Source organism: Ipomoea nil, unplaced genomic scaffold, assembly GCF_001879475.1.
Source record: "Ipomoea nil cultivar Tokyo-kokei standard unplaced genomic scaffold, Asagao_1.1 scaffold0103, whole genome shotgun sequence".
Lineage (NCBI taxonomy): Eukaryota > Viridiplantae > Streptophyta > Magnoliopsida > Solanales > Convolvulaceae > Ipomoea > Ipomoea nil.
Window position 1 is genome coordinate 52034 of NW_017616531.1, and position 26781 is coordinate 78814.

At 33.6% G+C, this 26781-nt stretch overlaps 2 protein-coding genes and 1 long non-coding RNA gene across 4 annotated transcripts; all 3 read left to right on the top strand.

Moving 5' to 3' along the window:
- The first annotated feature begins 365 nt into the window (after window positions 1-365).
- Window positions 366-2921, top strand: LOC109185672. 2 transcript variants are annotated; one of them, XR_002055019.1, is made up of 3 exons: window positions 366-827; window positions 1977-2006; window positions 2617-2921. It is a non-coding gene; the product is annotated as an uncharacterized LOC109185672 (long non-coding RNA). The 2 variants fall into 2 exon arrangements; XR_002055027.1 differs by lacking the exon at window positions 1977-2006.
- A 1773-nt stretch (window positions 2922-4694) lies between these two features.
- Window positions 4695-5820, top strand: LOC109185586 (thaumatin-like protein 1). The gene is made up of 2 exons (XM_019335560.1): window positions 4695-5343; window positions 5488-5820. Exons 1-2 carry the CDS (start codon window positions 4982-4984, stop codon window positions 5732-5734), a joined length of 609 nt encoding a protein of 202 aa, XP_019191105.1. The 5' UTR covers window positions 4695-4981; the 3' UTR covers window positions 5735-5820.
- Window positions 5821-11554: 5734 nt separating this feature from the next.
- LOC109186458 lies at window positions 11555-13912 on the top strand. The gene is made up of 4 exons (XM_019336481.1): window positions 11555-11990; window positions 12084-12212; window positions 12493-12558; window positions 13172-13912. The coding sequence occupies exons 1-4, from the start codon at window positions 11555-11557 to the stop codon at window positions 13183-13185; spliced, it is 645 nt and encodes a 214-aa protein (XP_019192026.1). The 3' UTR covers window positions 13186-13912.
- Window positions 13913-26781: the final 12869 nt, after the last annotated feature.

Sequence of the window (26781 nt, forward strand, 5' to 3'; positions counted from 1 at the left end):
CTCTCTTCTTTTTTTTTTTCTTTTTTTTTTTTAAATTTAGTCATAAACAATTTTTTGTGTTTAATTAAGTCCTCAATTTCGATAATTTTATCCAATTGAGTTTTCGGCTATTAAAATCAAGCATTAGATCAATAAAAATCATTATAGTTGATGACTAAATTGGGTAGAATCACAATAGTTGAATACTAACGTAACTTAGGAAAAAAAAACCTACTATACTTAATATGGGATATGAGATGAAGTAGAAGGGTAGGATTGTCAAGGATATTTTTGTAATTAGTTGAGGCAGGTTATTATAGTCTCTTTCTTTAATCTCTCTTTATCACCTTCTATATATAGTCTGCATCCCTTTCCAATGCTCTCATTCTCACTCATCCCTTACTCATCCTCTCTGCAACTCTTCCAACAACCTCATCACTATCTATCTATGAGACCTTTAATTTGCTTAGCTTACATATATTGTCCGATCCATATATATCCTCCTCTCACTGTTTTTCTTTACAACCTCCGATCCGCAACCGAAACCAATACCTGAGCCGACCACACCATCCCCTTTCAGCATTTCAACGTTAAACAATCCGTTTCTCGGGCACCCAGCGTCTCAATATTCGACACATACTACGAGTTAAACGGGTTCGTTACGGTTTTGGTACCAATCGTATCGTTTTTTCTTATGGGTGGTCCGATCATGACCATTCCAGCTACGAACATTCTTATACCAGTTGATGAAAGGGGCACGTTTTGTTTTGCATTTGCTCCATCCCCAACTGGACTATCCATCATAGCAAGAAGGCATCTAGATTTCTTTTGACAGCTCAAATGATTTTGTAAGTTTTGGACCTAATATTTGTTAACTTTTTAAGCCCGATCCCTAAGAATAATAATTATTATGTGAATTTTGTTAGTCCAATTACGATATATATCATCGAGAGAATTAAGGTAAAATGCCCATAAACATGGCGCCAAGCTGGAATCTGAAGCACACATAATTTTCTCTTTTTTTTTTTCTTTTTCTTTTACTTTACTTTTACTTTTGCTTTACTTTTACTTTACTTTTACTTTTTTCTTTTTCTTTTTCTTTTGCTTTACTTTTACTCTTTTTGTGTGTGTGTGTGTAACGCATCTCACTTATTATTATTATTATTATTATTATTATTATTATTATTTAATTTATAGCAATTTCAAGAGCAGTGGTGAGTTGATTTTAATTTGTTAGGGTCTGACACAAAAACAATCATTCTCATTGCATTGCCTAATCTAATTTCAACACTTCTCTTTCTTCATTTTTTTTCACAGATTCTCATTCCCATTCACATTGTTCTTGATCATCGTATAAAATGATTATTTCGAATAAGCATATCATAGAATTGAAGTCGTTAATCCTATTTTAGATTTTACATGCATTTTGATTCTCTATATGTATCATTCTATCTTAAATTAAAGATAATAAAATATATGTAAAATTTAAAATAAATTTAATAATTGTTGTGGCATGAGGACCAAAATAATCACTTTAGGAGATACTTAAGAATGACATTAACAATACTATGTAATTAACGGATTGATTTTACAAATTATTACTAATGATAGCTAATCGAGTTAGCTGATTGTATTAGCTAGTCTGACCAACTGATTGTATTAGCTGGTTATAAAAATGTGTTTCGTAAATTACCTGTTTACTATTAGCTGATTATATGTAAAATGACATTTAAAGGTATGGGTATATTATGTTATTTTAAGTTTAAATTTATTAGGATAGGAAGTATGAAATCTTAATTTTGATAAATGCTTCTAAAATTTGAGCCATCATTTAAATTTGGATGTGTATTTTTTTTATTTACATATGTGTATTATTTTTATTTACATAAGTGTATTGCGGTGTATTTTTTATTTATTTCAATATTATTGAAAATGATTTTAAATATTTAAAATAGTTTATTAATGACAATTATTTAAAATTTGTTTCTATGATATAGATATGTCAATCAAGGGGCGAACTCGGCCAGGTAAATTAGATAGTTGACTTGGTAACCACCTAGTTCTAAATTTGACTCTTTGTAAGAGATGTCTATTAATTTAAAGATGCGCCCTACAGTTAAGGTCAGGACACCGAGTGGTCTGACCAAAGAGAATTATTAAATTTTGAACTAATTTTCAACTTTAACCCACTAACTTTTAATGTTTTTAATCAACCCATTAGTGTTCCATTATATTGACATCCTTATCATTGTATTCAACCTAACATTTTCATCAGTTATTTTTAAGATGACTTTTTTTTTTTTTAAAGGAAAATGGAGAAAAGACTTAAATAAAATAGCTAGGTATATAGAGACCACAAGTAGTAAGGCACATACCTCACTTGCAAGGAATATATATATATATATATATATATATATATATATATATATATATATATATATATATATATATATATACATACATACGCGTGAATTGAAAGAAGATAAAGAAGAGAAAGGATTGAATTTAAATTGATGCACTGATGATGAATTACAAAGCAAAAGCAATTGCTATTTATACTAAAAGCAATTGCTTCTTTTTTGTTTTGTTTTGTTTTTTTTTTTTTTTGTTTTTTGGTATTTTTTTTTTTTTTGAAAGGAAAAGCAATTGCTATTTATACTAAAAGAAAAGTTGGAGAGAAATATGGCATGAAGTGGAGATAATTCAATGTAACACATGCTACGTGAGTACGTGGGAGGCAGCTGAGTGAAGACCCAACACATTCGTTGAAGAAGTGAAATATGCAGCATGCGACTATTATTTAATAATAATAATAATAATAATAATAATAATATTAGTACTTGATAGATTATTGTAACATATGATGGATGATTAAGAGAATGAATTAAGTGATATTATATTTGTATTTCACTGTATTTTAAATTGCTTAATGATTAAGTCAATAACATGTAATGTTTTTTTTTTTTTTGAGTAACGTTTTGTGATGATTTACACATTTTTTTAAGTAATAAATTTAGATTTACATCTCATCACTCATACTTTTTTACTTGTATTAGAAAGAAAGCCAAGAATGCACCTTTTACTAGTTGAAGAGTAAAATTTTATTATAACTAAAATTTATAGCAATTTTAAGTCAAATGGTGAGTTGATTTTAATTTGTTAGGGTCTGACACAAAAACAACCCTTCTCATTGCATTGCCTAACCTAATTTCAACACTTTTCTTTCTTCATTTTTCCACAATCTTTTTTCACAGATTCTCATTCTCATTCACATTATTATATTCTTGATCATCGTATAAAATGATTATTTTGAATAAGCATATCATAGAATTGAAGTCATTAGTCCAATTTTAAATTTAAATTTTACATGTATATGTATCATTTTATCTTAAATTAAAGATAAAAATTCAAAATATATGTAAAATTTAAAATAAATTTAATCCTTGTTGTGACATGAGGACAAAAATAATCAGTTTAGGAGATACTTAAGAATGACATTAACAACACTATGTAATTAACGGATTGATTTTACAAATGATTACTATCGAGTTAGCTAATAGTTAATAGGTGATTGTATTAGCTGGTTATAAAAAAAAAAGTGTTTGGTAAATTAGATGTTTACTATTAGCTTATTATATGTAAAATGATCTTTAAGGGTATGGGTATATTATGTTATTTTAATTAAATTAAAATTTATTAGGATAGGAAGTATGAAATCTTAATTTTGATAAATTTAATGCTTCTAAAATTTGAGCCACCATTTAAATTTGGAAGTGTATTATTTTTATTTACATAAGTGTAATACACCAGTGTATTATTTTTATTTACATAAGTGTATTACGGTGTATTTTATATTTATTTCAATATTATTGAAAATGATTTTAGATTGAAATAGAAAATGATTTTGATCATCATACTATCTATTAGCCTATTGTAACGCATCACTTTTATTTATTTATTATTATTATTATTATTATTATTATTATTTTTGAAAGTATTATTATTATTATTATTATTATTATTTTTTGAAAATTTATTATTATTATTTAATTTATAGCAATTTCAAGTGAAGTGGTGAGTTGGTTTTAATTTGTTAGGGTCTGACACAAAAACAATCATTCTCATTGCATTGCCTAACCTAATTTCAACACTTCTCTTTCTTCATTTTTTTTTTCACAGATTTTCATTCCCATTCACATTATTCTTGATCATTGTATAAAATGATTATTTCGAATAAGCATATCATAGAATTAAGTGATTAGTCCTATTTTAGATTTTACATGCATTTTGATTCTCTATATATATGTATCATTCTTCTTCAATTCTCTTCTCAAACTTTTCAAACTTCTCAAACTACGTACTTCTTCTTCTTCTCAAAGTTCTCAAACTACGTACTTCTTCTTCTTCTTCTTCTTCTTCTTCTTCTTCTTCTCAAACTTCTCAAACTTCTCAAACTACTTCTTCTTCTTCTTCTTCTTCTCACCACCGGCCATAAACTTTTCTTGATCATCATACTATCTATCCGTCTGTAGCTTAAAATGTCACCAAATTTTGCTTATTGTCTGCTGTTCTTCATCCTCATTGTCCAAGGTAAATAGATTGTTACATTCTGGGATTAGGACATTTATGATCATCATTGGACTGATGTTGATGATAAATATGTTCTTTTTGGGTTTTCGCAGGTGCTAGAGGAGCCACTTTTACGTTGATCAACCAATGCGGTTACACGGTATGGCCGGGAGTTCTGGCCAATGCCGGCAGTGCCGGATTGAATACCACCGGGTTCGAGCTTGCGCCGGGGGCGTGGCGGAGTTTCCGGGGGACGTCGAGTTGGTCCGGCCGGATTTGGGGGAGAACCGGCTGTAATTTCGACGCCGGAAGTGGAGTGGGAAGCTGCGCCACCGGCGACTGCCGGTCCAATCAGGTGGAATGCAATGGCGCCGGCGCAACACCTCCGGCGACGCTGGCGGAGTTCACGATCGCGTCATCGGGCGCTAATAATATGGACTTCTACGACGTCAGCCTGGTGGACGGGTACAACTTGCCAATGCAAGTAGAGGCCATTGGCGGGACCGGAGCGTGCGGGTCAACCGGTTGCGCCGCGGACGTGAACCGGATTTGCCCGAAGGAGCTCCGGTCCGGAGACGGGCTGGCATGCAGAAGCGCGTGCGACGCATTAGGCAACCCGGAATACTGTTGCAGCGGCGCGTACGGTTCACCTTCGACATGTCAACCGTCGATGTACTCTCAAATCTTCATAAATGCATGCCCCACGTCTTATAGCTACGGCTACGATGACGCCACTAGTACGTTTACGTGCTCAGGCGCCGATTATAAAATTACATTCTGCCCTCCAACCACAAGGTAATTAAGATTAATTAATTTAATTTTAACGCATAGTAATTAATTATTTAATTATTTTGGTCGAATGAGCTCAAGCCCTTTTTTTTTTTTTTTGGTGACATTAATTAATTATTTAATTATTTGTGGGCGGTGTAAATGTTGCAGTGGACCAGGAGCATCGAGTGGACCTCCGGCGGCTCCGGCGGTTCCGGCGAGTGGACCTCCGGCGGTTCCGGCGAGTAGACAGCCGCAGGATGGATTCCCGACTTTTGGGTGGCCTTGGAGACCTGGAATCGTAACGGGAGATACAGCAATGGCAATGTCCCACTTTGCCTTGCATTTTAAGTCTCCACTGACCTTAGGTATTGCCTTTTTTATTCTCTCTTTTCTTCACTTGCTCTTAGTATTATGAACGAAATGAACGAACAGATTATCCATTTATTCCTCCTCAAACGTGTATCCAAGTCACGTACCATACATGGATAAAAAAAAAAAAATTAGAAAAACTGTTCGTTCGTTTCGTTCATAATACTAAGAGCAAGTGAAGAAAGGAGAGAATAAAAAAAAGCAATTTCTGAGGTTAGCGGAGACGAATGCAAGGCAAAGTGCAACATTGTCGTTGATGAATCTCCCGTTATGAATCCGGCCCCGCCCTGGATTCCCATGACAACCATCCGGTATCTTTGATTATAAAACAGGCAGGGATTTTAATTGTAGTCCTATGAATCCACTACAGATCGAAAACAACCGCATATATAATTGTATTGAAGAAAGAGAAGTTATGAGTGATGTATATAATGCCAATTGCCATACCTCTTCATTATCATCATTTTCATCTTCAGTACTCCATATATGTTATTGAACCATCTTTTGTTGCCTCAATTAAGCCATCCATCAATTCGATCAGCAGTCTACCTAGTATAAACTTAAATTACACAATAAGCTAAGTATTATGGGTTTTGGGTAAATGCATTCATTATGGATATGCATAAACAATCAATTGTTAATCTAAGCTGCCTGCAAGATTTCCACATAAATTTAAGTCTTTTAAATTAATTTACCAGCTTTAACCCATGCATATATCTCTCTAACGTAACTAATCTAGTAAAATATAGGTAAAGAGCACCCAAATGTATAAAGGCCCCCAATGCATGCAGTATAAGACCGTGACAATTTAACCATTAGTGTTAGGTTTAGGTTGAACACCAATCACATTATTGCCGGATACTATCATGCTTTTAATATTCAGACTTTCAGAGGCAAACCTAACCTATATAGTTGAATTGTGTGCGTTTTCCTTCTCGGACGTCACCACCTAATCTCTGCGTCAAACAAGCAAACAGTTTGCCTTCATAAGGCTGGGATTACCCTTGCAATCCCAACCTTTGCAAGATGACATGGAGCTTACCATGTATGTTTTTTTTTTTTTTTTTTAATGGTGATTAGGATTGCAAGTTTGCACTGCTTGCAAACTTGCAGTACTTTTTTTTTTGTTGTTGTTTTTTTTAGTTTATTTAATTTTGTATCACTTCTTTTATTTTATTTGTTTAATTTGTTTTGTATTTTGCCATATTAATTTTTTTTTTATTTAATATGTCATATTTTTTTTAATAAAATAATATATTAAAAGAATACATAACATTTCATTGATTTAGAAATACAATGCATACAAATTAATTTCACCATACTTACTCATCTAAAAACTTCTTCATTTGCTTATCGTACAATTGTTTTTGCGTTTCATTCATACTTGATGTATTTAGTTGTATAAGCTGAATGAGAAGTCTATTTTTCTCAGTTTGTTGTTGTTGTTGCAGCCTTTCTTCTTGTCCCTTCATATATTGTTTTATGAAGTTTATTTTTTCCTTTGCACATTGACTTGTATTTCAACTTGCTCGCCCAAACTTTTTGATGTCGTTGACTGTGTTGTTGATTGCATTTTTTTTCTTTTCGCCTTAGAAGCGTCCCTTCCCATGAGACGAGAGCTAGACCCTCCCACACATGGTGTCCCTTCCCATGGGACGAGTGCACTATAACTGTATAGACCGATCTCGTTCCTGTTCAAAATTGGGTTATAGCAAATGGACTTGGGCCTAACGGCAAGAAGGCCCAATACGGCGTCGACCTCTGAGCATCCCACATCGGATTTGTGAGCAATAGAATTGGTGCAATTGTTATGCTATGGACCCATGTCCAGCATGGGTGACAATCTTCAACATTTTTTTTTATTTTTTATTTTTTTAAATTTTAGACCACTTTGTTATAGGAGTATATGTTCATAATTGTAAGTTCATAATATCAGAGCTCTATGCTCATAATTCAATAACTATACATTCATACTTCCATAACTGTACATACATAATTCCGTAACTGTACATTCATAATTCAATAACTGTAACTTCATAATTTTCGAAGTTCTATGTTCATAATTTTAGAGCTTTATGTTCATAATTTTATCACTATATGTTTATATTGTAAGTTCATAATGTCAGAGCTCTGTGTTCATAATTCCATAACTGTACATTCATAATTGTATAACTGTACATTCATAATTGTATAACTGTACATTCATAATTCCGTAACTGTACATTCATAATTCAATAACTGTAAAATCATAATTTTCGAAGCTCCATGTTCACAATTTTAGAGCTCTATGTTCATAATTTTATCACTATATGTTCATAATTGTAAGTTCATAATGTCAGAGTTCTGTGTTTATAATTTTATAACTTACATTCATAATGTCATAACTGTACATTCATAATGGCACAAACGAATAACGCTGTTAACGGTGAGACAAAATCTATTTTTTTTTTAAAAACTGGAATGACGCGTTTTTTTTTTAAACGACGTCGTTTTGGACTCGTGTCCACAATGCATTGTGGACACGGGTCCCGGGCATAATTTGATATGGCTACTATAAAAGACACCGTGATACCAAGTTATCAACCATGATCCTTCAGGCAAGTTTTAAGGGTATATGAGGAGTGGTCAATGCTCGCATCTGGTGCGACTGTTACTACAATGAGGCACTCTCATTTTTACCATCTCATCCCTATTCTTGAAGGTCATCACTAATTTTAGTATCCAAATTTTTTGAAAAAATTACCCTGTAATTATGTGAGTAAAATATGATATGATTTATAAAATAAACTAATTTAGGTTTCATAGGTAGTCACACTTGATTAACGTTTGCTTTCTTCCCAAAATTGTTTCTGCAGTGAACAACGTACACAGTGGCGTAAAATAAATTTAAAAATGTTCAAATACAAGATTCAAATACAAATAAAGATAATTGAAATACAAAATACATTATAAATTACAATACAAGATTTATGATGAACTAGGGGATAATATTCCTTTACGCTTTTTCATATTTTGAAATCGTTGTAGAACTGCTTCATTTGAAACTTGATGAAAATCGTTGTAGAACTGCTCTTTCATACTTGCCCAATTCTTCAAGTTTACACATTTCCAACTTAATGTTATTAGAAAACAATGTGAGAGAAACTAAGGTCCGCCTCTTCAGCACTGTAATCCTAGAAAACAATGTGAGAGAAACTAAGGTCTTGCCTCTTTAGCACTGTAACCCTTGTAATATTTCCACACTTGAATTCCTCCCAAAGCTCCTCTATTCACAATTTCTCCAGAACCCATTTCTCTTTGCATGTTACCACATTTCAAAGACCTCTAAAGCTTCACCACTCTCCAAAACAAACAACTTTGATTGTGTGTCACTTGGAGGATAATATCACAGAAATGATTATATACTTGGCTCTACCATTATCATTGAACCATACACTGGATAAAAGTGGTAGAGTTTGTGAAGAGTACCAATTGAGCTAAGGACTTCCCTAAGGACCACCAGCCCAAATTCTCCATGTTGAGTAGGTCCTATATGACTATATCAGCAAAGCCTCTCTCAATGATGCATTGGTTTAAAATAAAGAGGATAGTAAACTACTAGGGCATTATATTGTGTTGGTTTTATGACTTTTGGACAGTCAACGGCAGGCCAACACTATCGTTAGAATAACGAGAATATAGGAAAAATATAGGAGAAATATATGGAGAAAATATAGGAACTTTGTATTGAAGAGTATTGCTCGTGAATAGAGAAAGTTGTCCATTCTCATCTATGTGAGAGACCTATTTATACATATTTTGGGCCTAGAGCCCTACAAGAAATAAGAATTCTAGACTGCCTCATATTGGGAGTCTTAGTTACATAATGAGACCTAATTCTATTATACTATAAATAATGAGTGCAATTATAATTATATTAGGAATAACATGCCCAATCCTTGACAAACCCTTAGATTGCTCTGTCTTGTACGTCCTTTTTGGGCTTCCACGATCCAGTTGCTTTTCTTGGGTCGGTCCATATGGCCCAGACCTAGTATATTATCCATCATCTAGTCTCCCATTTTCTTAAGATTTCGCGAAGTCGGTGTCTCATGGCTAGAAATCAGCATTTTTCCGACCACCCGAAATTTTGGTCGCAAAAAGTGACCTTTTTTTAGTTTTCCGACGACGGGTTACAGTGCCCGGAAAGTGGTCGGACATTCCGACCACTTTTACTATGTGGTCGGTATTTCCGACAACAATTTACATAGTGGTCGGAAATTCCGCAAATTTTAATTTTTTTTAAATTAGAATATACTTCCGACTACCTGAGTGGTCGGAAATATCTTCTGGCAATTTACATTATATCAATTAATCTTGTTTCCGACCACCTTTTTACCGACCCTTTTTTGTTTTGGTCCAATGGTATATGAAAGCTACATGATTTATCTTTTTATCATTGATTATTTCACTTATACTTTTTTTTTTTTTTCAATTTCAACTGACCACGACGCATAGAGTTTACTAGTAGATGCCATCTCACCATTCTTGCTATGAAAAATAAGACCGTGCCCATTCCATATAAATACATAAATCATTTTGTAACTTCAAATCTTTAAAACGTTTATTCTTGTTAGGACTTTACAATCCTAGTTCGATTGAGTTTCATAATCCTACATAATGTATTGTAGATCATCGTGTATTGTAATACATATTATTTTAATCACATAATACAAACATTAATATGGTATCAGTAGTCTAGGTTTTCTCATGGCATCCATTCATAATGGTTTTGCCGCTATTTCATTTGAGTGAACCATCTCTGACACTGCTACGGTGTCTCATACACTAGTGGCCATGATTGCCCTTTCTACAACACATCACTTTGTTTCTATCAAATTGACATAATTGATTGTATATCATCGTATATTGTACTGTGTATTATTTTTATCACATAATACAAACATTCATCATTATAAAACTTAACAAAAGTTCATACTATATTATCACTCACAATTTATTAAATATGCTAGAGAAATGTATTATTGACTAAAATAAGCCTAAATTACCAGTAACCAACATTGACCACTGAAAATCACTGTTGACCGCCGCTAAAAACGAAAAAGAAACAAAATTCTACCGGAACGACAATTCCCAGTAATATTTATATATTCATAAATATTAAAAAATAAAGATGTCAAGATTTATACTATTTATAAATATTATATTAAAGATAAACATTAAAAATAAAAAATAAATTATACAATTATAATTTTTAAATTTGCTTGACAAATAGATTTAGCATTTGTCTCGAACAATTTCATAATGATTTCACACTTAAAAGAATATCAATGTAGTAAAGAGATTTTTCAAAGATTGTACATATGCCAAAATAACATGACTCAACCATCCCATCATATTTTCTATTGTCCTAGACAATTCTAACAAATTAACCAGCGCAACAATAACTATTGTGTTAAGCATCAAACATATAGTTGTAGTGTTGCACCATCTCCATGACTTTTAGTTGTAGAACCTACACTGAAAATAGATATGAAATTATACATTTCACTACATCCACGAAATGCATATTATTCCATAATAATGCAAACCAATTAATTATTATTATATTTTATAATTAGTCAGAGTTTGTAATTTACATAATATATATATATATATATATATATATATATATATATATATATATATATATATAAATTCCTACAAAATTTATAAAGGTAACTAAATTATTTTATAAATTATAATATTTTAATTAATAGTGTATTTTAATACTAAAAGTGTTCATGTATTAAACTTAAATTTAACTCAAAATTAAAATGAATTGGACAAAAAATTACAATTTATACCAAATATAAACTTGGCGGTAATGGTTTTGGGTTACCCGCTCTTTAGCCAAAATTGGTTTTCAATCTGGACTACATATCTCTCGCCGCCCCTCAGGTCCTCATCAGCCGAACCCTCTTTCTATTTCACTCTGTCACACCCACATCTCTCCTCCACAGCAACGGTGCGTTGGCGATGGCAGCAGTTCGATGACTTCTCTTTGTTGACGACGGTACAGATCGACGGGCTTCTTGTGGGTGACGGCAGCAGATACGGCTTTGTGGCTTTTGACATAGATCTAGCGAGATCTTTGGCCAAATCAAACTGCGGCTTCGGCTTTTGGCGTAGATCCGGCCATCCAGCTCCTTCTTCAACAACGTACTGCGAAAGGGCTTCAGAAGCAGCGTCCTGCGACATCAGCTACTCCGGTGACCGTTGGCGACACATCGACGACTCCAGTGAGGGCAGCGAGGACTCAGGTGAGTGAGTAGTGTGATTATTGTATATTATTTATGTGTGTTATAATTATTAATTCATATTATGGAGCACACTTTCTTCTTAATCAATTAAAGTCAATTTGTCGGCAAAGAGAGAATTCCGAATGGGGGACGTGCAAGGTCGAACTGGACTTCTGGGTTTGACGCAAGGAGAGCTATTCTTTCAGCTGCTAGAGAGAATTGGGGATGTGCGCAGCTACGAAGGTTAAACCCTAATCCCTAAATTCCTAATTCTATTTATTGTTTAATTTTCCATAATTGAAAGTTGTAAATTTGAAATTTTCAAGTATTGTGACAGTAAATTTTATATTTCTTGATTTCTTTAGGATTAATAGATGATTTATTATCTAGAATTGTTATTGTTTAATTAAAATTGACTTGCTGGTTAGTGGTTGCTGTCTGGAAAAGAAAGATTTGTGAATCATTAGGAACTGGTATGAATTATAAAATCTGCAGATTTTTTACTTGCATCATGGATCTGCAGATTTAGATGTTACTCTTTATCCCCTGAGTGCTGGTTTGGCTCCAGCTTGTGACAAGAACATAGGAGGTATTTTAAAAGCTTTATACTTTTGGTCCACTACTTCAGAAATGAACCATAGTTTGTATTAGGTTTTGATAGATTACTAAATATGCTTTGTGTTTAGCAGGCAATTGGCTATAATTTTGAATATAATTAATATCATAAGTAAGGATTTGATGTTTACTGTAATTGATTTTTGCTTCTAAGACTAGTAATATTTACATGCAAATAAAATGAAGGTCATATGTAATTCTATTATGGTGCTCCCTATGCATTGTTCTGAGTGCTCTATGTGCCCGGGATATTGTGTGGTGTTTTGAAAGGTTATTACTCCTGCATTATCTATGATGAATAGTTGTTATGATATTTTGGTTTCTATTTTACTCTTGCAATGTTTTTCCAAACTTTTGCCAAAATTCCGGACTTGTGTAATCTGTTGTACAAGAATTATGGCATTACAATGACATGTTCTAGGTATGTGTTTACTTGTGTAATCTGCTGTACAAGAATTATGGCATTACAATAGCAGGTTCTAGGTATATGTTTATCTCTTGTTTATATTCAATAGAAGAAAAATTAAATGAACCTTAGTTTGTATTAGGTTTTGATGGATTACTAAAATGTGTTTTGTGTTTGGCAGGCAATTGGCTATAATTTTGAATATGATGAATATCATAGGTAAGGATTTGATGTTTATTGTAATTGATTTTTGCTTCTAAGACTAGTAATATTTACATGCAAATAAAATGAAGGTCATATGTAATTCTATTATGGTGCTCCCTATGCATTGTTCTGAGTGCTCTATGTGCCCGGGATATTGTGTGGTGTTTTGAAAGGTTATTACTCCTGCATTATCTATGATGAATAGTTGTTATGATCTTTTGGTTTCTATTTTACTCTTGCAATATTTTTCCAAACTTTTGCCAAAATCCCTGACTTGTGTAATCTGCTAGAATTATGGCATTACAATGACATGTTCTAGGTATGTGTTTACTTGTGTAATCTGTTGTACAAGAATTATGGCATTACAATAGCAGGTTCTAGGTACGTGTTTATCTCTTGTTCATATTCAATAGAAGAAAAATTAAATGAACTTTAGTTTGTATTAGGTTTTGATGGATTACTAAAATATGCTTTGTGTTTAGCAGGCAAGTGACTATGATAGAATATCTTAGGTAAGGATTTGATGTTGGTGTATGTGTAATGTATCCGATGCTGAGTATGAAATCGACTTCAGCTGTAGCGGCCATTAAAAAGGAAATAGTCAGAACTGACCTTGCAGAACTTGTATGCCATTTGTTGTTTTTGAGGCTTTGAACCCCTTCTTTGTATTATATAATTGACAATGAGTAATAAATTGAAGTAAAATGTTGTTATGAAACTATTTGAGGATAATTTGTATTAAATTTTACAGCAGTAAATTATTTTTTTTTATTTTTACTTAACTAATTCCGACCACCAAAGGTGGTCGGAAATAACCTTACTATAATATTTAATTGGTGATGTTTCCGACCACCGGTGGTCGGAAAACCGGTATCCATTCGATTGTTTTGCTGGTAGTTCTTTTCCGACGACTTTATAAAAGTGGTCGCTATAGCGACGGGGCGTTTTCCGGATACCCAATTTGATCGGGAAAGTGGTCGGCAACATTATTTCTGACCGAATTTATGCTATTTCCGACCACTTTTGGGTGGTCGGAAATCTGTTGATTTCTAGCAGTGTCTTAGGAAAGTATCTCAAAATATTCATTGATCAGCTAATAATAATAATAATAATAATGGACGGAAATAACACCACATGAACATGAAATGGTGGATTTCTTTTGTTATTATTACTAGTAATTGTCCCGTGCGTTGCACGGATAATATTTATAGACTATTAAGTTAAGTTAATTGAATATTAACATAAGAATCGTTTATGAGAAAGTTTTACTTAAAAGATAAAAATGTATAAGTTCTACTAAAGTATCACATAGAAATCAAATTAGTATAACAAATACATCAAATTATATCGTGCGCCGCGATGCATAATTAATTATGTATCGCGGATCAAAACGACGCTGTTTTGTTTAATGAAAAGAAACGACATATGTTTCCTGCCGTTCCGCACTCTTCCGCAAAAAGTAACTCTGTTATTCAGTTTCATTTTGTATACACTGTAGTTTCGGTTCAACACAACTACAATTTCATTTTCATACAACTACAGTTTCATTTGGTATTTATAGACTCAAATATGTGAAAATGTTATTTCATTTAATTTTATATACACTATAGTTTTATTAAAACACAACTACATGATCATTTTGATATAATTACAGCTCCATTGTACAATATACACTCAAATATGTGAAATGTTATTCAGTTTCATTTCACCACAACTACAGTATCATTTTGATATAACTGAAGTTTCATTTGATAATATAAAAATAATACGTGAGGCAATGTCGGTTTAGATATACTGTAGTGTCAGTTGGTTATTAACATATACAAAATGCGTGTTCCGTTAAAAGTAACGGCGCGCCGTTTCTTTACTTAAAGAAACGACGCCGTTTTAATTGCGGTGCGTACAAATACTGCACATGGCCGTCTCTTCTAAAAAAAATACATAATTTTTTAAAGAAAATATATTAATGTTATTATTAATCCTAATATATTGATATTATTATTAACAATAATAATAATAATAATAATAATAATAATAATAATAATTATATAGCTTAGTCCACTTATCCACTACTTATATACTATTAATATTAATATATTAAACATAGTATACTAATTTGTTCAAAATATTAATTTGAACATAGTATTAATATTAATATATTAACACACTAATAATAGAATAATAATATTATTGCTTGTTATGGAAATTTACACACATAATATAGTTATTAATATATTAATTAACACACAAATAATTTAACATTATTATTGCTTAGTGAATCAAATTTACGAAAATACCCTCACAGCCCTCTAATATCTAAATTGGCAATTTTATACGGCTACTGACTCCATTTCCAGAACTTTCTCGCTGTCTTCTTCGGTGTGCTAGAGGTTCTACACAAGGTCATACCATCTACTATTTTACCTAGCAAATTCGTTTGTATACTTCAGCTGGTAGATGATCCTATGGCGGGTTCTTCTTCTTAGCGATTTTATGTCCGTATGGCCTACTTTGTCTATTTCTACAATCCCCATTTTAGATCTGTACATTCTAGCCGTATCTGTCAATTTCATAGTTAAATTTCCTATTCTGGTATGTTTTCTAGTATATCTCTCACTTAATTCCAATTCTATCATACAATTCTTAAGAAATTGAGTAGATACAGTGAACCCTAACTATTAAGGGTTTGTTTACTTACTAAGTCGCATTAAAGTATATATTTGATGAAATCCTTCTTTCTAGATCACATGCATGACGATTTTGACATCCAATTTTGTATTCTTATGTTAGTATGTGCATTATCTTGTAATCTATTAGGTGGATTCGCAGTTCTAAAGTCAAATTTGAAGCAAAATACTTTCATTTTGTTGTTTGATTTTTTTTTATAAGTAAACTTTCTATTTAACAAACGGGTTTAAATGATTCTGTTCCTTGATTCAAAAAAATTTCATCTCTATTCTGAACATGTAGGCTATTACTAAGACCCATCTTAATTTGTGTTTATAGTAGGTATGTTATGTCTTCGTGTATTTCTCTGCTTACTACCCCTTATATAACACGATTTTTCTAAATTTTTTGCCCTGTATCTAAACATTTTAGTTTGCCTTATACGTTGTTTTGTGATTCATTGCTATGTTATCTACGCAGTGCTCTATGGTTTTGGTTTCTGAAGAGGGTAATCCATATAACAGTTTTTTGTTGTGTTCGCAGGCATATGAGACGTATGGTTTACAGTAACATCAGCCTTCTGGTTCGATTCGTATTATATGTATTTAACAATAACATATATGCAAAATGATAAACTGTACACATCGGTCCCTAATATTAAAGAAAAGATGAAGAGTTGGTACCAGTGTTCTAAAGGTTGTTTCCTTTTCCTTCCTATCACAGCTGATTTTGTAAATTGTGTTTTTTATGTATTATCATTAACCTCAATGCTCCTTATATGGATCCCAATCACTACATTCACTTTTATACTGACTTGGTGACATTCAAATCCATGTTAAGTTTCTTACCTAGTTTTAGATTTTCATTGGTTTAATTTTATTTTTCTTAGCTTTAAATTTAATTTTAAGTTTCTTATCTACTTTGCATCACTATCAAAAAGTAAGTATCATATATTCACTTGATGAGCTTAGTAAAGTTTTTGAATGGTTATTGCAGCAGCAGAGAATTCTTACACACCTCAATTTATTATTATTATTTTTTTATTTTTTAACTTTAATTTGATGGTATGTAGTTAGTATTTTGATTTGTCCTATAGAGCTTAATTATTGTTTTGAGTGAACTATTGCATGAAATAACCGTAAAGGGAATTCTTACACTGCAAAAGTAAGTTTTCATCTATTACAATTAGGTAAGTTATTAATACGTAAATTAGAGTTAATATACTGTTTTTACTATGCCTTTTGAATCACAAAGTTAAATTTCACATTGTGAAATTTTGATATTCAGAGATTTGAAATACATGAACCATGTTCTGACTTGAAATGTATTCATTTTTTCTTATAAGTACAGCTAAATAAACCACCCATGTTGCATCTGTTTACTTGATTTCCAGCTCTGCATTCCTTGCCACTTGTGAATATCCAGATTGCAATGTCTTGCTATAATTACCTACAATGTCTTGTCCTTAAATTTGGTAGCATACATTAGCATATTTGAAACCAAACAATTCATTTCTGTGAAACCAAGATCCAGTTCATTGTATTAGAAGTAATTTTTACCCAAGTTTTAAAAATTAATGCTATGTGAGGTAATGTTGAGGAGGATAGTTAATTACACTTACAAATTTAATGTAGTACAGTAAAAAATACAAAAATTTGTAACTAAGTGTGAAACTACAATGCATCTAAACATTAAAACAAACAAAATATTGTAACCAACAGTTTTATTCTGATGTAAAATTAGGATTACATTACATTTATATTCTTAACAACAAAAACTATAACTCTTTACCTTGATCTATGTTACTTCCATTGTCTGTGAGCAACCCACAACCATACAATAACAAATCTGGGTTTTCTTTCAAAGATGTGAAAGACCTACTGTTGGTGCAACACATATGCATTAAGAAATATTTTTAGAAATTAATAGTGCATATATACATACCTCTATGGTTTTGGTTTCTGAAGAGGGTAATCCATATAACAGTTTGTTGTTGTGTTCGCAGACATATGAGACGTATGGTTTACAGTAACATCAGCCTTCTGGTTAGTTTCGTATTACATGTATTTAACAATAACATATATGCAAAATGATAAACTGTACACATCGGTCCCTAATATTAAAGAAAAGATGAAGAGTTGGTACCATTGTTCTGAAGGTTGTTTCCTTTTCCTTCCTATCACAGCTGATTTTGTAAATTGTGTTTTTTTATGTATTATCATTAACCTCAATTATGGGCATATTTGAAGTATTGGAAGAAAGCATCTCAATTGTTTGTCTGTAAGTATTACTCGACACTGCATGTGTTCCTAGATTTTTAATATTTCATATACAGTAATAAATAGATATATATATGAATTTCCTTACAAATAATTTTATAAGAGCTATCAGACTAACCTTGACAGTAAGGCTGTGTAATAAGATTTAAGCTTATTACCTGTAGGCTTGTAAACTTATACCTGTATCTAAGAAAACAATCTTTCAAGGTAAGATCAAAACTTATCCTTCATTGTGGATCACTGCAAATATGGACACCAGGTACATCATTAGGCTTTTATTACTCAAGTTCAGTCTGTAATATTTTCTGATTGATTTTTGTTCATTTATTTAATTTTCAAATTAAATATAATTAACATTCACTGCTTGCAAATGATGATAATACAGTCTGATTTTTTTTTTTTTCAAAACAGCTCAAATATTTTCTGAGTACAATATAGTTTTTTTTTTTTTTTTTTTTTTTTTTTAAAGACTAAATTAAGAGAACTCACTTTACTCCTTCAAGCTTAACATTGAGAATGACTTTGTCCTCGACTAAATGAAATTTTTTGGTTTGATTCACTTGGTCATAGGCCGCGTGAAGACATTAAACATATAATGGAAACGTATGTAAATTCATATAATTAATCAGTAGTTATCATTAAACTAGTGATGCCAAGTATTTATATATATTCTATGTCTTATATTAATAGGTGTATGACTGCAACAAACATGATGAGTGGAAAGAAACAAAATTGTCCACCAAAATGGACTATATGTTCGGTAAGTACTTCATTTACTTTGTAAAAAATGCAAACTTATTATTTTTTATTAATTTATTTTAATTTTATTGTAATTCAATGTAGTGTGCTATACAAAAAGGAACCACTGAATGTGGTTATTATGTGATGAAGTTCATGTTGGAAATTGTTTCCAACAACCTAAACAAAGGAATGGATAAGGAAAGTAATTTCATAATATATCTTTTTTCTTCAAATGTTTAACAATACTTGCTTATTTATTAATTTTATTTCTTTTGAACTTTGTAGGCTTTGGAAAGACAAGGAAGATTTCCCTACAACAAACAAGAGATTGAAGAAGTTAGAGACAAATGGTCTAAGTTTCTTATTGATGAATGGGTTAATAAAACGCTTCTTAGTTGATACTTTACGTTTAAAAGTAGTTTATGTTTATTGGCTTAATGTTTAGTAGTTTTGTTGAATTGTGGTATTTATATAAGTTTTATATTTACTAGTTTGAATTAGCTTAATGAATTGAGTTCTTTATATTAGTTTCATGTTTAATAGTTTGAATTAGTTTAATGAATTAGTTGATGTTGAATGTTGAATGTTAAATTGCTAGCTGCGCAGGATTTGAAAATTGATACAAGTTGGGTAGAAAAATTACAACGAATATGTTAGGAATATATTGTAAATTTTGATGAGCCGAATGTATTTTTGAAAAATCAAGTAGTCCCCATTTTTATTCTATTTGAGTCAGTTTGAGTCTACGGAGTATGGTGCACCCATATCATGCAACCCATGTACAAGTCTGGAAAATCACATATTGATTTTAGATGTTAAGCGGGATTATAGCTTAACACAATTAAGTTGCGGATAAGTTACCAAGAACCATGCTAGAGGAGTTGGAAGAAACGCGTGTGAGTTATGCCAAATGATCCTAAGTTTGAATCTCAAGTGAAGCGTTTTTAAGCTTGGGAGACTAGCTTGGACCGTATAACCGTATGGGAGACTAGCTTGGACAGTATGGGAGACTAGCTCAAAGTATACCAAACCGTATGAAAGACTAGCTAAGAATATGGAGACTAAGTAAAATGCACAAGTCTCACAAAAGCCATGCACCATATGGAGAAACGCACCAAGTATGGTGGACCAAGCTTAAATTCGAAACAGAGCATCTCACCATGAACAACTGTGAAGTTTTTACAGAGGTTCCAGTATGTTATTTTACAAGGATCATGAAGGAGAAAATATCTGATATATTTTCATCTGAACATCAAGTTTTTACGGTAGAACCAGAGACGCTCGAAGAAGGCTAATTCGCGGAGAAATTCTTTTATACTCAAGCAAGAATCAGCAGATAAATTATTTGATCAACTTGACATGTCAGAACATTTATGAAGGACAAGAAATATCAAGCTTGCCGCGCCGAACTTATTCAAATTTTGGAGGCTACAAAATTCAAGACACGACAACGGGAAAATTATTCAAATCATCTGACAAAAGGAGAAATGACATCTACCTAATATTTCATATCAAGTTGACAATATCTTTTGATCAACTACAATTCAAAATGGACGATCGAGATCGAAAATTGATCAACGGGCAAATAGCTTTCACTAGCTATAAATTGTCCAAGCAGACTTGAAGACAAAAAGAGGAGAGAAGAAAAAGAAGAGTTCAGCAAGAAAAACCCCAAGCGATTAAGCAGTTCAACAACTTGAACAACGGCTAAAACATACAAGCAAAAGATACAAGCTATATTTTCTTTATTAGACGAAAAGGGGGAAAACAGAGCTTCATAGAATAAAATTCAAGTCTGAGCGAGAGAGAAATTTTATTTCTTTGTAATATTCTCTACTGAGTGTAGAAAGAGGGCGGAGTAACTAGAGAGAGTGAAAAACCCTGGTTGAGTGTAGCTTTGTGCGTAGCACTCATGGTGAAGGGCAGAGTAACAAGAGGAGCTTGTGAAAACCCTTGGAGGACGTAGCTTTGTGCGTAGTTCTCGTGGTGTAGGAGTACAGCTTGGTGCGAAGTACTCGGGAAGGCGGAGTAACAAGAGGAGCTTGCGAAAAACCTTGGAGGAGTGTAGCTTTGTGCGAAGCACTCGGAGAAGTGTCGGTGGACACTTATTCATTATTGTATCTGGGTGATCGAAGAATAGTGAATTTCCTCCTTGAAGTGAAAGGAGAAGAGTGGACTAGGAGGATTACACCACCTCTGAACCACTATAAATCTCTCTCTCTATTTACTTACTGCTCATATACTTTGTGCATGCTTATTCTAACTGCGAACTAACCCGATTACGATTTATCGCTTATCTTTATCTGTCTGGGTTTGATAGTTCCCACGTTTGCATGCAAGCCAAACTTTACGTACATCATCTTTGAATCATATCAAGTGTTTCTAACGTGTTGCATGTTTAGAATATCTCTTTGAGCACCGCACTTATAAGCATAACACTTTACCGCTACTTATTCCGCTGCACACTCTAAGTTGCTTATCTTGCTAATGCTTGTTACTTAGAGTTGAAATTACCAAAGTATTATTTGCCTTGTATGTTTTCGAAGAAAGTTTGAAAAGTTAGAGAAGTCTATTCACCCCCCCCCCTCTAGACTTCTCGCCACCCTTTCGGGACCAACATGTGGTATCAGAGCGGTTGTCTATTTGAGTCAATTTTGACTGCTAGATAGATCTCAAAATCTTCATGATGAAGAGAGATATGGCTCTTGCTCAAAATTTACTTTTCTCACTTGATAAATTTGATGATTGGAAAATGCGTATGCAGGTGCACTTATCTGCTTTAAATGACGAAATGTGGGAAGTCATCGCAAATGGGCCTATCCAAATTATGGAAGTTAACACTGCCGCCGCACTAACTCCAAATGCTCCACGATATATTCCAAAGCCAAAAATGGAGTGGACAAAGGAAGATAGAGGGCGAAATAATTTGGACAACATTGCCAAAGATATTTTGTTCAAAGCGGTCGATGACACCATATTCCCAAAGATTCGAAAGTGCACCACAACAAAAGAAATATGGGATACACTTATCGGAATCGGTGAAGGCGATGAACAAGAAAAAGACAACAAACTAACCATTGCCATGAAGAGATTCGAAGATTTCAAAATGCTACCGAACGAAAGCATCACCGACATGGAAGCTCGATTGATCAAAATTCTTAGAGAAATCACGGATCTGGGAAAGACCATTACCCAGAAAGAAATATCGCTCAAAGTGTTACGCGGACTACCTACAAATTGGGATATGAAGGTGACCGCATTGCGCGATCATAGAGATCTAAGGACATTATCTACGGATAAACTCTTTAGTGATCTTAAGGCGTATGAGTTCGAAATGAAGACACGAGTCGAAGAAGAACGTGATGAACGAACATCCGCATTGATGGCCGAACAACCCTCAACATCAAGGTCAGTAGGAAATAATGATTTTTTATCTGACGAACAATTTTCTCTATTTGTTAGGAAATTCAAGAAGTTCATGCGAAAGAACAAAGGATCACAACAAGGAAATTTCTTTCGAGAAAATAGAAGATCAAGAAGGGAACCGGTCGAAGATAACACAAACGTGTGTTACAATTGTAGAAAGCCTGGACATTTTATGGCCGAATGTCCACACCCCAAGGCGGACAAAAATTCGAATACTTCTCCACAAGTGGAATACAAATCCAAAGAGAAGAAATTCAAAAAGGGCAAACGGAAGGCACTAATAAGCGATCCGTTAGAAGCAAGTGAATCCGAAGAATCATCTTGTGACGAGAGTGATTCATCACAAGAAGATACAGCGCTACTATGTCTAATGGGCAAGACATCCGAACATGAGGAATGCTATATGGCGCGTGAAATCGACGAAGAGGTATCTTCTAGCTCTTTTAGTTCTTTTAGTTCAGTTGACACTTCTTTCCAGACTCAAGAATCATTTCAAAGTCTTATGGAAGATTGTCAAAAAGTCATGGCCACTCATACTCAAATCAAAGAGCGCAATAATACGTTAATTCTTGAAAATGAAGAAATGTCACAAAAATTGCAAAATGCTCTAAATGAAATGAGTAATTTGAAAGCCGAAAATGCTCGACTTCAAGAAGAGTGCAAAGCTAGAGAGGTTCGAGAACATAACCTTCGGGAAGTAATCGCATCATTTACAAATTCATCCAAAATAATGGATAAAATGGTAAACATGCAGAAACCCGCTGGAGATAAAGCCGGATTAGGCTACGATCCATCATGTTCTCAAACCCCTGTGAAACTGACTAATTCTACTACTACTTTAATTAATAAAGTTCCAGTGGTAAAATTTGTGAAAAGTCAGTATAGCACAATGAGACAAGGAGTTGGTAATCAAATTAATGCCCAGAAAAATGTTGCAAGGCCGAATCAAAAATCTAATATCTTGGATAGGCAACAAAATTTTAAAAGGCAAAAATTTGTATCTCCAAAGAGAGCCAACGAGTCAAGTGCAACAAAACCTCATAGGAATATGGGAAGAATTCCGAGAATTGGGGCTGTGAGATTATATCCCTCAGAACAAGATTGGTCGCTTGACGACAAACCATGGACCAAGTCTAGATTTGCTCTATTTCATAGAATCAAGCAACTATCAGCTTCCCAACCCGCATCGAATCATTATTCGAAAGTGCGCTGTGATTATAATGTTTTTAATGGTTACAGATCACCTATTCTTGGATGAGTGGGATCTAGGTGGATTTGGATGCCAAAAATTACTAACACAAAAGGACCCAATCAAGCATGGGTACCTAAAATTAATTAATCTTTCTTGCAGGAAGTTTGGTATTTCGACAGCGGTTGCTCTCGACATATGACCGGCAATAAAGCCAGTCTAGTTGAGTTCAAAAGTATCGAAGGACCAAAAGTAGTGTTCGGTGGAAACGATCGATATGGAATGACAAAAGGAACTGGCACAATTGTGAAAAATGGTCTACGAATTGATGACGTATCTTATGTCGAAGGATTAAAATTTAACTTGTTTAGTACAAGTCAATTTTGCGACAAAGGATATCTCGTAGAATTTTACAAAGGCAAATGTCAAGTCAAGGACGAATCTACGAATGAAATCGTACTCGCCGGATCAAGAAAGAAAAACATGTATGTTGTGGATTGGAGTACAACGAAGGAATCCGTATGCTTGATGGCAAATAATTCGAATGAAGCTTGTTGGGAATGGCACAGAAGGCTAAATCATTTGAATTTCAAAACCATCAACAAGCTTGCAAGAAATAATCTAGTCGAAGGACTACCCAACATTGTGTTCAAGAAAAATCAAATTTGTGATGCATGCCAGAAAGGAAAACAAATCAAAGCATCATTCAAAGTCAAAGCTCAAGAGTCAACATCAAGACCCTTAAGTCTACTGCACATGGATTTATTTGGTCCAGTAGACCCAGTAAGTATAAGTGGTAAGAAATATACTTTGGTTGTTGTTGATGATTTTTCTAGGTACACATGGACAATATTCATCAAGAAAAAGGATGAAGTCTTATCAAAGTTTCCAGAGCTATTGAAGCTACTGCAAGTCGAAAAAGACATGAAGATTGCAACAATACGAACCGATCGAGGAACAGAGTTTGTGAACAGAGTGATTCAATCTTATTGCAATTCACAAGGAATTTTACATCAATTATCTGCCGCACGAACGCCGCAACAAAATGGTGTAGCTGAAAGAAGAAATCGAACACTCAAGGAAGCCGCACGAGTCATGATAACGGCCGCCGGACTACCAAAAAGATTTTGGGCAGAAGCAATTAACACGGCGTGCTATACTCAAAATCGCAGTCTAATCCACAAGTCTTATAACAAAACACCTTATGAATTATGGAAAGGGAGAAAACCCAATCTCACCTACTTTCATACATTTGGTTGTAAATGTTTTGTACTTGTTAATGGAAAGTCTCAATTAAAGACCTTTGACGAGCGAGCGGACGAAGGAATATTCTTGGGATATTCATCTACCAGCAAGGCATATAGAATATTCAACAAATCAACAATGGTGGTAGAGGAATCGATTCACGTTGTGTTCGATGAAAATCACGGCAATAATGGCAAAAATGATGAAGGTAATCGTGATTTAATTACTTCTAATGACAATTTCGAAGATAATGTGTTGCAGGAAGTAGAAGAATCAAGTGATATGGGTATTCACCAATTTGAAGCAATATCAAATGAGATACTCGAAATGTCACGCATGCCTCCAACTGAATTTCAACAAGAAGAAATTCCAGTAGTTGAAATCGAAGAAGCATCCGTCGATAATACACAACAAGTGGAATCACATCAAGAAGGAAACTCTGAGAATCCAACGAATTTTCAACCAAATCGGAAATGGCTAAGAAGTCACACACATGACTTAGTCATTGGAAATCCAAGTGACGGAGTGAAAACGCGATCATCTACTAGGAATCAACAACAAGACGCAATGTTCTCATGTTTTCTATCACAACTGGAGCCAAAAGAAATTGATGAAGCTTTAGCCGATCCAAGTTGGATAGATGCCATGCAAGAGGAATTAGATCAATTCAAGCGCAACGACGTATGGAAACTTGTTCCAAGACCAACGCACCAAAATGTAATTGGCACTAAATGGGTCTTTAGGAACAAAGCAAACCAAGACGGCGTCATTGTTAGGAATAAAGCAAGATTAGTTGCGAAGGGGTATTCACAAGAAGAAGGCATTGATTTTGATGAGACATTCGCCCCCGTCGCATGACTCGAAGCAATTCGGATATTCCTAGCATATGCAGCGCATAAGAATTTCGTGGTATATCAAATGGACGTAAAGAGCGCATTTCTTAATGGCTTACTTGAAGAAGAAGTTTACGTCGAACAACCACCCGGTTTTGAGGTAAAAGACGTTGGTGATCAAGTCTACAAATTAAAGAAGGCATTGTATGGGTTAAAACAAGCTCCGCGAGCTTGGTACGACACCTTGTCAATGTTCTTAATTAGTTGTGGATTCACCAAAGGTCTAGTCAATAAAACCCTCTTTAGAATTCAAGAAAATAATCACATTTTATTAGTACAAATTTATGTTGATGATATTATCTTTGGAAGTACTGATAAATCTTTATGTGAGAAATTTTCTAAGCTCATGCAGAACAGGTTCGAGATGAGTATGATGGGAGAATTAAATTACTTTTTGGGACTGCAAGTCAAGCAACTTGGAGAAGGAATTTTCATAAATCAAGCCAAGTACACAAGAGATCTTATCAAGAAATTTGGAATAGATGGAAAATCCTCAGTCAAAATTCCCATGAGTACATCTCAAAAATTGGATAAAGATGATGAAGGAAAATACGTCGATCAAACGATGTATCGAGGGATGATTGGATCGTTACTATACTTAACCGCAAGCAGACCGGACATATCCTACTCGGTTGGCGTATGTGCAAGATTTCAATCAAAGCCCAAAGAAAGTCATCTGATTGCAACCTAGAAGATAATTCGATATCTCAAAGGAACAATCAATGTGGGATTATGGTATCCCAAAGAAGGAGATTTTACACTAACTGGTTATTCAGATGCAGATTTTGCAGGTTGTAAAATAGACCGAAAAAGTACCTCAGGGACATGCCAGTTCTTAGGGGGAAGATTGGTCTCTTGGTTCAGCAAAAAGCAAAACTCCATAGCTACGAGCACTGCCGAAGCCGAATATATTACAGCTGGGAGTTGTTGTGCACAAATCTTGTGGATGAAGCAACAATTATTGGACTATGGGATTAAGTGCGAAAATGTTAGCATTTTATGCGATAATACAAGTGCAATCGCCATAACCCAAAATCCGGTGCTTCATTCGCGAACCAAGCATATCGACGTTCGACACCATTTTATCCGAGACCACGTCGAAAAGAAAGATTTGAAAATCGATCATGTTCCCACGGAAAATCAAATT